General features: G+C 37.3%; 1 protein-coding gene across 2 annotated transcripts in view; it reads right to left on the bottom strand.

The window, feature by feature from the left end:
• BARD1 (BRCA1 associated RING domain 1) overlaps nucleotides 1–12866 on the bottom strand; it is a 57311-nt gene extending 44445 nt beyond the window's left edge. For both annotated transcript variants that reach the window (XM_063317910.1, XM_063317911.1), the window contains exons 1-3: nucleotides 12652–12866; nucleotides 10686–10742; nucleotides 6502–6647 (exon numbers count right to left, since the gene is read on the bottom strand). In XM_063317910.1, coding sequence (XP_063173980.1) covers nucleotides 6502–6647; nucleotides 10686–10742; nucleotides 12652–12797 — 349 coding nt within the window. In that variant the 5' untranslated portion in view covers nucleotides 12798–12866. The remainder of the gene's footprint in view (nucleotides 1–6501; nucleotides 6648–10685; nucleotides 10743–12651) is intronic.
• Nucleotides 12867–13987: the final 1121 nt, after the last annotated feature.

Here is a 13987-nt window from a genome sequence, read left to right as displayed (position 1 = left end):
GCACCTTTGACTCCAGAAACTGCATTCACCAATCCATTCTAGATACGAATGGTATAGTAAAATATCTGAACACATACCTATTTCCACGATGTTTAGTCTGGCCTTAACCTCAACACAAAACAAAAGTGTGTTTATTACATGAATATCAACTCTTCAAAAATGAGGTTTACTAAATTTAGTAACGATTTCCTAATTTTCAATAGTTAAAAAAGACCTGAATAACTGAATACGATTATTAACATTAACACAGGAAAGGATTTATTTACAGTTGTTAGGTAATAAAACCCATCTACCAAAAAATTCTGTATTATTAGATTTAATAACCCTTTCAATAATTTAATTTTTAAAAATAACTTTTGCCCAGACTGAAAAGTAATACAACAAAGTCACCTCGCACTGGTATTTAATATAATTCTTGAATTTTAAAATACTTCAAAGCAGAAAAATGAGAGCTACAAATATTCATAGCTAAAACATTGATTACCTTTAATTTTCCTCTAATGCACAAGTTAAAAAGTCCAAGGCATTTTTAAAAAAACAATTAACTGTCATTATTCTGTATCAAAAGATGATAATGATGCATACTATGTGCCACTGAATTTATTCCCTATTTTGGATTTTGAGAAATTGGTCCTACATATTAAAAAAACAAAGAGAACTACTTTGATACTATTTATGTAATATTAGTACCTTCACAAAATATGATTAATTTATGTGCTAAGCATTCAAAATTGAGGGGAAATAAAGATTAGGAGAAATTTCCAGCTTTTTAAACATTTGTTTTGAAAACCTTATCAAATAACAGAAAAGCATTAAAACTGCCATCTCTGTATCTCAACCAAGCAAGATAAAATTAGGACCATTTATTTATTGTAGTCCTGTCTGCCTGGATTAGAATGCACCTACTCATTCTGTTTATCTACCTATTTTAGGTAGCTAAAAAATATTTAAGTGCTTCATTAGAGTGAAGAAAAGGGTAGTTAAAAATAGCTGTCAGACAATGAATACGTAAAAAGACCCAAAAGTATTGGAAAGATATACATAACAGCATTCAGAAATTTTTAGGGATCAAATTTGAAATGAAACCACATTTTTTTTTCTAGGTATAATTCCAGAACACATCTGCAAAAAATGCCATAATTTATCAAAATACATGCTTATGGCTGCGAGGACAAGCTTTGCACTACATTGGAAAATTTGATGGCGATATCTGATGGAGAAAACATGCAGCGATAGTGAAATTAACAGTATGTGTGTGTATGTCTGTGTGCACGCACACACACACAACAAAAGTTCAGTTAAATTTAAGCAAGAATGGCTTCCGTATATATTATATATTATGCAGCAAGATACATAAAAGCTCTTGGATTCTAAAGTCTAGGCCAATAGGTACTGCAAATCAGTTGGAGTATAAAGAAGGGGGAAGTCAGAAATTAATTATTTATCTATATTATTTATAGGGGTGTTTTGTTTTTTGAACATTTATAAATAATAATATAGTGGAGATTTTGGCATTAAGCTTAAAACTGTATACTTCTTTTTTATATCATGAAAACAACTCAATGTGTTTGGTATCTTTTATTAATGTTATATTGAGCATTAATTGAATATTTTCAGTAATTATCTGTCTACTTGCAGATAAAAATGTATTTTCAAAAAAGATATTGTCTGAAATATTTTTTCAAAAAAAAAATCCTGTCAGACAATTACTTCTTTTTAAAATACATAGAACCAGAATAAACTTTGGAATTTCACCCTGAAAACATTCCTATAAATCAATGCTCTTTAACCCTAGTATGCAACATTCATTATGACACGCAATAAATAGATTCTTCCTAATTACTCTCCTTAATTGCACTAATTATGCTCTTCAGAAGGAGCAGGAAGACCCAGGTTCTAGTCCACCTCAGCTATGGAAGCTCCCTGGTGACTTTGGCCTAGTCCCATGTCGCTCACCCCAACCACCTCACAGGGCTTTTGTTGTGGGTAAAAACAGGAAGAGGGAGTGCTATCTATGCTACCTTAAGATCAGAATAAATAAAGTAATTCTAATTCTCATAAATAAATAATAAATATATACAAGTAATAAGATTCACTTGAAAAGGTAAGTATACATACAATGAATGAGATTAGATAAGACAGACAGACAGACAGACAGACAGACCCAACCTTGGAGGAAGGAGAACTACTGCAACACCATCCAAACCACCCCCAACCTTTAAACTGGTCCAGAAGTATACCATGATCAGTGGTGTTGAGCACCAAGAAATAAGGCAGGCCAAGGTGAATGTACCACCCCCATCTTGGTCCCTCACTGAAAGTGGTTAAACCTATCTGGGCCTTGCTAGACAGAAAATTGAAATTTGATATTTCTTCTTGGAAGAAATTGACAGTTTGGAATAATTATTTTAAAAGGACTGGCAATACATGGGTGATTTTTGTTTTTAGTCATTACTTTCATTTGGTAGTTGTTCTTAATTAGATTATTTTTGGTATTCTGATCTTTAGTTGAATGGATTAATAAGTGGGATATTGGCACTTATACCTATATCAGATCATTCCATAACTCTCAATTACTACAACAAATGTTCCATTCTTTTCTAGATGACATTTAATTAAATCTTTATCTTAATGAAGCAGATGCAACATGAAACTGAACAACGATAGACTTTTGTACTGGTGTCTGCAATGCCTTTATGGCATGTGTGCACAGACACACAAAATAGCTTTTGCTTCATGGAAAAAGAAAGCCCAAAAAGTGAACCAAGAGCTCCTGAATGAAAGGCAGAATATAAATATAACAAATATATTTGGAAAAAAATGTAAGGCACTTTGAAGCATGTATGTGAAATGACCTACATCAGATTTATACAAAGTTTTTATGAGTACTAAAAACAGGAGTTTAATTCCCTTTTGAAACAGATGATTCACTGAATGGTATAAAGCAAAGATACTGGAAGGGAGGTGAAAAATCTGACAGATTATTAGCCTCTTGGCTGCAACAACTGCAACAGTTTTGATTATTAAAGACACCCAGGATAAAATGCACAATGAGTCTGAATAAATCAACAATCTATTTTTACTCTTGACTATAATGAATACTAAGTTAGATGTAATATAGAAATGAATGCATTTTTTTTATAATATTGGTCTCATGTACAATCAAGCTGCCTAATTAGCTGCTCCTTTATGTCTCTCCAAGAAATAAGATACCAATAAATCCATGAAAACAGAAAAAAGTTCCTGGTCTGGATAGTTATCCTACAGAGTGGTAGATGACATTTATTTGTTTGTTTGTTTGTTTGTTTTTCAAATTTCTATTACCGCCCATCTCTCCCAAAAGGGGGAGTCTGGGCAGTTTACAATAAAATCAGAAATTAAAAGCATATAAATTACAATATACCAACCAATGAATAAAGATAAAATAGATATAAAATCCAAGAGGCAACGATCTTAATTGTTAGGGAGAGATCTATGATACTAGCCACCTCCAAGAAGAACTGGTGCCCCTCCCACTCCAGGCGAGGCGGCAGAACCTGGTTTTCAAGTTCTTCCGGAAGGCTGGAAGCGAAGGGGCCTGCCTCACCTCTGGGAGCAGAATGTTCCAGAGGGCGGGTGCCACTGCAGAGAAGGCCTGCCTTCTGGACCCCACCAAGTAGAATTCCCTTACCGGTGGGGTTCGCAGCATGCCCAAGCTGCATGACCAGGTGGATTAGATGAGACGGTTAAGGGGGTGAGACGGTCCCTCAGGTAACCTGGTCCCATGCCATGTAGGGCTTTAAAGGTCATAACCAACACCTTGAATTGGACCTGGAAACAAACTGGCACCCAGCGCAGCTCGCACAGCAGTGGTGTCACATGTTATTGGGGCACCAATAACTGCTCATGCGGCCACATTCTGGACCAGTTGAAGCTTCCAGATACTCTTCAAGGGTAGCCCCATGTAGAGCGCATTGCAATAGTCTATGTGGGAGATGACCAGGGCATGAGTGACTGTTTGGAGGGCCTCTTGATTCAGGACATACACTGAGTTTTGCCTAATATTACTGGAGGTTTATCATTTTGTCTTTTAAAATAAGTTCTTTTCCCACTTCCTTTAAAGACCTACATACCTGTGATATTGAAGTCTGATTAAGTCTCTGCCAACTGGATTAGTGATAATCCAAATTCAATGTTAAATGCTGACACAAAAATATAGAGAAAGAATCTGGTATATAGACTATATTGTCAAGTGTCTAATAATATTAATTTTTGTACTTGATATTCTGTATATATAAGTAGTCCTCACTTAATGATGGTAATTGGATCCAGAATTCCCATTGCTAAGCAATGCAGTTGTAAAGTATGATGTCACGTGACTGTGCCACTTACTAATGGTAGTTCTGGCACTTCTTGTTGTCATCATTAAGTGAATCCCATGCCGTTGTTAAGTGCGATGCCACGTGGTCACTATTTGAAACCTCCTGCCAGCTTCTCCATTGACTTTGCTTGTTGGAAGCCAGAAGTGAAGGTCGCAAATGGTGATCATGTGACCGTGGGATGCTGCTATGTTGTAATTGCGAGCCACTTGACAAACGCCCAGATCGCAATCATGTGACTGTGAGGATGTTGTGACCGTTGCAAGTACAAGGACTGGTCATAAGGACCATTCATTCAGTGTTGTTGTAAGTTCGAACGGTTGCTGAACAAGTGGTTGTTAAGCGAGGACCACCTGTACATTCAGCAAAGTTGAATATCAGCAGAAGTGGTTTCATCTTACACAGAAAAGGCCTTTCATATAGTGCAGTAGAAATTTCTGAAAAAAGTTCTCCTTCAGTATGGATTGATCAACTGATCAATTGGATCAATATATGGTACTCTGCTCCACAGAACTTGTGAAGGACATCCCTTTTCTGCTCTTATTTTTAGCTGGTTTTGGAATTGTGATTAGACAAAAGTGGAACATCTGGGGTATAACTGTGGCTGAAGTTGAATATAAATGTTATATACTAATGATATATCACATTTTATTTTTAATATAAAAATTTGATATTGTGCTGCAGTTTAAAGACCTCATGAGTTATTACAAGAGGATTTTGGTTTGCCTTTTAGGTAAAGAGCACGAAAAAGCAAATAAAACATCTCTTGATTTCACAATTTGATCTTGATACATTAGCAGGGTCTAAACTCCCAAATTATTAGCAGTAGAAGTATTAAAAGTCCTTTAAGATTATTCTAAATCTACAGTATTTTTAATTGTTCTTTTAAAAACCAATTACTATTACTAAGCAGATATTAGTCATTTACAAGAACTCTAGAATACAGAGATGGGCTGTCCTATATTAATCAATAAATAGCCAAGAGTCCAAAAGAATATTAAGCATATTTCTTATGGTTTTAAAATGAAATTAATTCAAGGAAAGATTATTTTCCATGTTTACTGGATTCCCCAGAGAATGCTTTAAAAGGGGTAGCTATTGAATTGATAATGCCTAAGTATAATACTTGCACATTTGCTCATATGATAAAGGCTTATCGTATAATTGCCCCCTTTTGATTTAATTTCCATAAGACTATTAATACAGTGTTACAGTGAATGTATTTTTGAATTCTATTCCAAAAATATGGAATATCATTTTTTAAAAATCTTATTATATAAAGAATTGTGGAATATCAAGCATTGGGAACAGCAAAAAAAATAAAATAAAATCATGCTTCAATGTTGAAAAAAATGTGACTCCAAATTTAAAATATGTATACACTTTTGTTTTTAGGAGCTAGCATTACACTATATTATACTACATTCAATGTAGTATAATAATATCACTATTATTTTCTATGGCCAAGCTGTAATGATTTATTTAAAACCAGGCTGAATGATTTCTTGCATGAAATATGTTTTTTCTGTTTTTTCTGATTTTTTGTTCTTTTTTAATATATACAAGTGAACATTTTTTAGAAAGAGTACACACTAATACAGGAAAAAGATGATTGATCTGCAAGAGATTCTGCAAGAAGTTTTGTAAGTCTCCAGATGCAATAGAATTACTCATGAATAATGACTATTAAAAGAATACATCACATACAAATATGCAATACATTCAGCTACCTTGAACTTAAGTCTGCAATGAAAAATTATGTAGAAACCCATCCTCCATCATAAAGAACGGGGAAGTTAACTGATCACAAGACAGATGGTCAACTTGTGGAGGTTAATATGCACAATGGGCAAGCTAACCTCAGAACCTTCAGCATAAGAATCCAACAACCTATTTTTGCATTGGCAGTCATTTATACAATGCAACACTTCTATCTAGATTTGGCAGATCTTTGTGAATTATAGCATTAGACTTTCCCTTTTATTTTACTGAACATCTCACTGGATTTTGGAAAAGAGAAAAATACATTTGGATTCTGCAGTAAATTCCCAAAACGTTGCATTAAATTGTCCTTTGCAATAAGATCTTTTTGTTCTTTCAAACTACATCATTCCAGATTTCAAAAAAGCATTATTTCACTTACCTGAGAAGTCCTTGTCCTGCAGAGTTTGCAGTTTGCTGTAGAGTTTGATGATGTTGTCTAGCTTCCTGTTTATTTTCACATCTTTTTTCATGGCTGGCACCTGACATATTGGGCAAGCTGTGCCAGTACAGTTGCCTACACAAGTTCTGAAAAACATAAACAGGAGATTTTCACATGGACAACAAGCAACAATTTCTAACATGTGGTTAAAGAAGTCTTTACCTTAGAAATTAAGAATACATAAGAACAAGACAATCATTTACAATTCACTTAAAATGTAGAAGTCTTCACTGATAGCTCGAATAGGTTAATAGTTTGATACATTGGCTATCTTCACACATCACACTAAACTTTAATTTAGAACAAAATGCACAAGAAGAAATTATAGACAGGAAGACAACGTTTGCATGCTCCCTTCTTATGTGTGGATCATATATTTTAACTTTCAGGTGTCACCAGGCACAATTAACTGAGGTTATCTATTTCAAACACGCTAGCTTCATACTTGCTTCTGAAGCTAACTTGTTTATATGAACCACAGTTAGTGATTATTACAATCCCTGGATCAAACAAGAAACTCACTGTAGTCAAAACAAATCAGTCATGGTTCTCTGAAGCTCTATTTCTGATACTTCGTATTGTTAAAAACAATGTCAGCTCAGCTGCTAACAGGTTGCAGTATATTAGGAAATTGTGGGTTCACTTTATTTCATTCAGTATTTAACAATGGTTAAAATGTATTCAACTTATACAACATCTCAGTACTTCATTAGAGAGCCAGTTTGGTGCAGTGGTTAAGGTATCAGGCTAGAAACCGGGGACCATGAGCTCTAGTCCCACCTGAGTCACAAAGCCACTGGATGACCTTGGGCCAGTCGCTCTCTCTCAGCCCTAAGAAGCAGGCAAGGGCAAACCACTTCTGAAACACCTTGCCAAGAAAAATGCAGGGACTTGTCCAGGCAGTCTGAGTCAGACACGATTGAACGGATAAAACAAAATACTTCATTGGTATGAAAACTATACAGTTGCTTTGAATATTACAGTAGGTTTTGTTTTTAATAATATGTTTTAGCAAGATAAACATGTTATAAATGAATTTTAAAGACAACTAAATCTGCTTCAAACAAAAAGCAAACTTTTGTTTTCTGTTAGAAGCCCTGGTTCAGGAACTGTGCCGAAAGTGGTCATGATCCAGCTAAGAATTAAGTACATTTTAAGTCTGACCAAAATAACAGAAAATCAGATGTAAGTTATCAATGAGGTGTTGAAATGCTTAATTTTTGATAAAATACATCTTAAATGTTTTATAATTAGGCTGAAGAAGTTTTGAGATATAAAATCTGCAAATTAGATTTTTAATTCCCATCCTATGTAATGAGCTCTGGTTAACTTTTAGAATGAGAAAGGACTTTGTAAGGTCCTATTGTGTAAGGTAAAAGAAAGCATAAAGACAGATACTAGAAAAGAGACTCTCTGCTCAGGGAAAAGCCATCTCTGCATTAAGATAAACTGTTCAATTTTCTTATTGTGCCTACAGAGTATCCTTAGCTAAGGCTTTTCAGACTTATTCCCAACAATTAGAATCACAGTGGTGGAAAAGGCAATTTTATGTCACTGAGTTTTTTTCAATGCAAGAATCCAAACTCAATCATCTCAGACAGATGGCTGTTTTGCTCTAATTGAGCATATCCAATACGGAGGAGCTCACCTCCTCGCTGCTTAATTGGTTCCACTGTCATACAGTTCATTCAGTTAGAAAGCTTTTTCTACGTTGATTAGAATCTGACTTCCTATAATATAAATCCATTATTCCAGTTTCTGCACTATGGAAAGAGAGAGAACATGTCTTGGCCTTGTGTGATGTCCTTTCAGGTATTTGAAGAATGCTATCATATCCTCAGTTGTCATTTCTCAAAGCCAAACACAGATACCTTCTTCAATCTCTCTTCATAGGACTCCATTTCTACTCTCCTGATCATCCTTGACAAGCTTCTCTGAGCTTGTTCCAGTTAATCCAGGGTTTCTCAGTCAAGGTTCCATGGAATCCTAGGGTTCTATTAGAGGTCACTAGGGGTTCCCTGGGAGATCACGATTTATTTAAAAAATTATTTCAAATTTGGGCAACTTCACATTAAAGAGGTAAGTTTCATTCTTTATTTTTAGTTTAAGAACACTGTTAACACATATATACAGGCCTACACATGAAACGAATATAATTGTTTTGTAACTTCTGGCCTATACTTGAGCCTGAATGCGCAGGGGTTCCCCAAGGCCTGAAAAATATTTCAAGGGATCCTCCAGGGTCAAAAAGTTGAGAAAGGCTGAGTTAATCTGAAACGTACTTAGTGTGGTACCCAGAATCAGATACACCACCAAGGTGAGATCTGACTCAAGCAACATTTCCTTCCTGTAATTTGGACACTTTCTGTTGTTGAATGGCATTTGTGATTTTTGCAGCCACATCAGATTGCTGGCTCACATTCAACTGACTATTGATCTTGGTCTATGACCATAAATAACTGAACAATAAATCATGTACTATCATTAATAAGCCCCCATGTGCATTTGATGTTTGCTTAAGTGAGTATGTCTCCATTTGTCTTTTAAATTTTATCCTTTTGCTTCATCCCATTTTTCTACCTTATCAAGATCAGTTTAAATTTTATTTATAAAATAAAATTATACTTTTTACTTATATAAAATTATTTATACTCTAGATTAGCTATCCCACCCAATTGTGTGTAACATGCAAATCTTATAAGCATTCCTTCCAACTCTCCAAGTCATTAATACAGATATTGAAGAGTTGTCAGCCTTACAAGTAGATGGCCCAGAACTGAAACTGGAGGCACCCTCTTGATATTTATCTCCAATTTGATGAGGAACTATTTATGAGCACTCTTCCAGTGTTATCTGGAACCCAATCAGCCCTTGCTTAACTAGCTTGCTAATCAGCATATCATGCAGAAAATGTTTTACTGAAATCAAGATATATTATGCCTACAAAATTCCTACAATCTATTAATGAAGTTAACCAATTGAAGAGCCAGCTAAGATTAAACTGACATGCTGATTGCTGGCAAACATGACTTTTTGCCACATTGTTTTCAAGATGCTTAGAGAATGAGCTCTTTACAGTCTTCTCTAGGATTGTCCCAGGTATTACTGTACAACAGATTTTTAAATATATATATATATATATTCATATATTCATATCTATATCTATATTCCCCATTGTGTGCCTGTTTACTCTCTTGTAATCCCTTTGTCTCCAATTTCTCTGCTTTGCAAGGGAGAAAAAATGAAAAACAACAGGTCAGGCACAAGACAATATGTACGTACTGTAATGGCAATCATGTGACTGAGGGATGTGGCAAGGTCATCAATACAGACATTGGTCATAAAGTTATTTTTTCTGCACTGCCATGATTTTAAATGGTCACTGAACAAGGCAGTTGGTATGCAAGGACTACCTGTAGTTTGTATATATAGGCTTTGAGTGCTTCATGAATATTGTGGTAATAGGGTGATGATTCCAGAAGAAGTGTGTGTGCGTGTGGTGGGAGGTATTTAAATGGAAAATAGGTACATCAAGCCTAAGGTAAAGGTAAAGGTTCCCATTTAGTCATGTCTGACACTAGGGGGCGGTGCTCATCTCTGTTTCTTAGCTGAAGAGCCAGTGCCGTCGGAAGACACTTCCACAGTCTTGCGGCCAGCATGACAGGCACGGAACGCTGTTACCATCCGACCGAAGTGGTCCCTATTTACCTACTTGCATTTGCATGCTTTCGAATTGCTAGGTTGGCAAGAGCTGAGGCAAGTGCGGGAGCTCACTCTGTCATGTGGGGTTAGGATCTGGAACCGCCAAACTTGCGACCTCCCGGTCGACAAGCCTGACATCTTAACCACTGAGCCACCATGCCCCATATACATCAAGCCTAGCAGAGGCTTAAATAATTTTATCTTGATTTCATCTACAATGGCAAAAAGGAAAAAAAGCACCACAGCAAACCAGTCTTTTGATGAGAGGGACAGGTACACACAAGAAGATATAGTTGTATGCTGCAGCCACAAATTAAAAACAACATATTAAAGGATATTTAGAGAAACTTCAGACTAAAAACATGATGAAAATAGACAAGTTTGGGAGAAGATTCTTAACAGCTTATTATGTCATGACTCACAGACAGAAGACATGTTCGCAACTTCCTAGGTTCACAGGTTTCTTCAGAATGTTACTGCTGTCAAGAGAACAGATTAGATAGAATTATTTCTGTCCTAAATATTAGAATCAACACATTTCTAATGCTTCCCCAAGATAAATATCAAGATAAACAAGCTATAATAAACAATGTTTTCTTCTACATAAAACATAAAAGAAAAAAACTGTATATTAAGAAAAAATGGTGTTCATTCGTTTCTACTAAAATAACGTCACTCCAGGCAGCTGCTTGTTAGGAGAAGCTTTCCATGCAAAGGATTCCACCTCCAATATAACAAAACATGGCTGGCAATGTGGTGTCAAGGATGAGCTGTAAATCCCATGGGCGTGCTTTTAGAATCTGGAGGACTGTTTAGGCTTCCCTCTAAAGCAGAAGCAAATGGGTTTACAATAATTAAAGAAAGCTTTGTTTGGTTATGTCAAGGCACCTCAAACTCATTAGATTTCTTAACTGCTTGAAATAGACAAGGGATTTTAATCTGTTTTGGTTGGGAGCATATCTGGAATTTTGAAATTATATTGTTGGCTCACTCACCCAATGGCTACACAGTGACTCCAGCCGGTTACAAAACACCCATTTAGTAGCAGCAAAGCAGTTAAATTACTTGCTACCATTCCCTCTAACCGCCCACTGCTATTGATCAAATGGGCACATCACCCCCCAGTCCTCTTTTAATAAGCAACACCTTGTTATTTTTACTTTTTCAAAATGTCTCCAGGGAATATTCAGAATTTAGAAGCACTGCTGAAAATAATGATTATGCATCAGGCTGGTACTTTGCAGTACATTAGCTTCCTAATTATTATTATTTAATTAAAAGAATTTGAAAAATAAGATCAGGTGAGGCCCAGGGTCCAGTAGGAACAGAGGGATCCACAAAATCCCTATTAAAGACCCAGAAAGTAGAGTCTTCTATGTGCTCTCTCACAATCAATTCATTACAACATTGTTCAGAATATTTCTCATGGTATATTCTTTGGTATAATTGGAATAATTTGGAATAGCACTCAATTAAAGTAACCCCATCCAAAATTATAAAGCTTCCATTTCAAGGAGAACCAAATCTTAAAAACAAAAACTGAAAGAATTTTGCTTGCAGTACATCCCTTGCTGAGAGCCAGTTTGGTGCAGTGGTTAAGGCACCAGGCTAGAAACTGGGAGACCGTGAGTTCTAGCCCTGCCTTGGGCACAAAGCCAGCTGGGTGACCTTGGGCCAGTCACTCTCAGCCCTAGGAAGCAGGCAATGACAAACCACTTCCAAAAAACCTTGCCAAGAAAATTGCAGGGACCTGTCCAGGCAGTCACCAGAAGTCAACACTGACTTGAATGCACCAAAAACCAAACAAAAACAAACCAGCAAATAAAAACATCCCTTGCTAACAGCCAGATACTGTCTGTGCCACTTGATTCTGCTAAAAATGCCACTTGCTGAACATTTTATATGGAGCAGGAAAAGGCTGGAGTAGATCAATACATATGATGCAGCCTCAAATTAAGAACGCTATTGACAAGCTTTACACAACTCATTAAACAATATGGTCTGTTGGCACAAGTAAGTTAGGATGACCAGTTCTGGGCTGCAAATATCCGGACCACCACTGGATAGCAGCAAAGGGATGTACTTCTTTGCTTGCCATCCTCTGGATGTTTGCAGTCGTGACCTGTTAGCCCTGTCTTAGCATGATGTGTGAAACACAATTATAAAAATTTACTCCATAAACTGTGATTAAGAAAACCACTGCCTCGTTGTTTAGTCATTAATTTCAAACGTGCAACCCTTTTGAAAGAAGTGCCCGTTGACCGAACCGTTTGTATACGTCAAATAACCATTTTCACTTAATGGGACTGTATTTCCAAATCTTTTTTCCCCATCCAAAGCCTCTCTACCATCCCTTCCGTCCTCCTTTTGTTCAGGGTAATCGGTTACCAAAGGGAGCAGCTCAGGCACTCCGCCAACCGCCTCAAAGCCAGCCGCGTCTCCTTCCACGGGATTCCGGGCTGCGGATGCTGCTCCTGCGCCATACAGCCGGCGGGCTCATTACCGGAACGGCTCCGGAGTTTACCGGGCCGCATAATTCTTTCCTTCCCGCCCAGCTACAGGCCAGAGGACAAGACATCCAGCCCCAAAGAGCTGGTTCAAATTCTGCGCTTTCCGGCTTCCGCAAGATGCGCATGTCAGTTGCCGAGGGCGCACGCGTGGGACTGTAGAGAGGACAGAGATTAATATTCTTAGGGATTCTGTTGCTCGGTTTCCTGGCCCGGCTTCAAGCTTCCTTTTTTAATTGGCCCCTGGAAATAATATAAAAAAAAGTGATTTCATCCTTATGACAATTATAATCCCCGCTTAGTTAACGGAGGGAAGAAAGGGCCAGTGACACATATAAATTATCTCTACGGTGCATTAGGCGCGGAGCGATTACAAAAAACCTTCGCTCCGCCTTCGGCATCCGCGCGGGAAAGCCCTACGAAGGGAACGTTCCCGGGCCCCGGAAAATTTTGCGTGTGTACGCATGCGTGTGCGATGACGCTGCCGTCTTGCGCCTCTGTTTGATTGTTTCATTAACTTGCTGGGACCGTGTGATGGTTTGCTCGTTTGCAGGTTTATTGAGAAGGAAGTTCCTTTGTGTCTGTTCTTTTGATCGTGGAAATGAAGTGAGCGCGTATGCAGAAAGAACGGAATTTGCTTCCGTTCGTTTGTGGTGTTAAGCCAGCCCCGTGTGGCTTTTTTCCGAATACTTTCGTTAATTGTTGTAAAGCTGAATAACGCAGAAGTGGTCTTCTAAGTTTTGAGCTAACAAGATTTTTTTCCCGCAAACGACAATTTAAGAAAAATACAAGAGAGACATCTTTTGAGAGGACAAAAGATACCATAATCTCTGGTAACATTTATTGATGTCTGGAAACGCGTGCATTTTGTTACAGTTGCAGATTCTGTGCGTGGTAAAGTGTTCCTTCCAGCAGCATTATTTATTTATTATTTTATTTATCAAATTTTATCACTGCCCATCTCCCTCCCAAGGAGGGACTCTGGGCGGTTATAGTTTAATAATGAGTGTAATAACCACATATATAATCAGTATTCCTCACCATACCTTTGTTTGAGGTAGTCTGAAATCCCAGCATGAAATTAACGGATTCTGCCGTGGCTTCACGCTCCGCCTAATGAACCGTGCTCAATTGATTAGTCCATGAGCCCCGATGGCAGCTGGGCCTGCCTCTGGAGGCCACCTGCTGGGCACGCACAGTAGCAGGCTCCCTTGTGC

The sequence above is a fragment of the Candoia aspera genome, chromosome 1 (genome assembly GCF_035149785.1).
Source record: "Candoia aspera isolate rCanAsp1 chromosome 1, rCanAsp1.hap2, whole genome shotgun sequence".
Taxonomy (NCBI): Eukaryota; Metazoa; Chordata; class Lepidosauria; order Squamata; family Boidae; genus Candoia; species Candoia aspera.
This window is presented reverse-complemented; position numbering and strand designations above follow the sequence as displayed.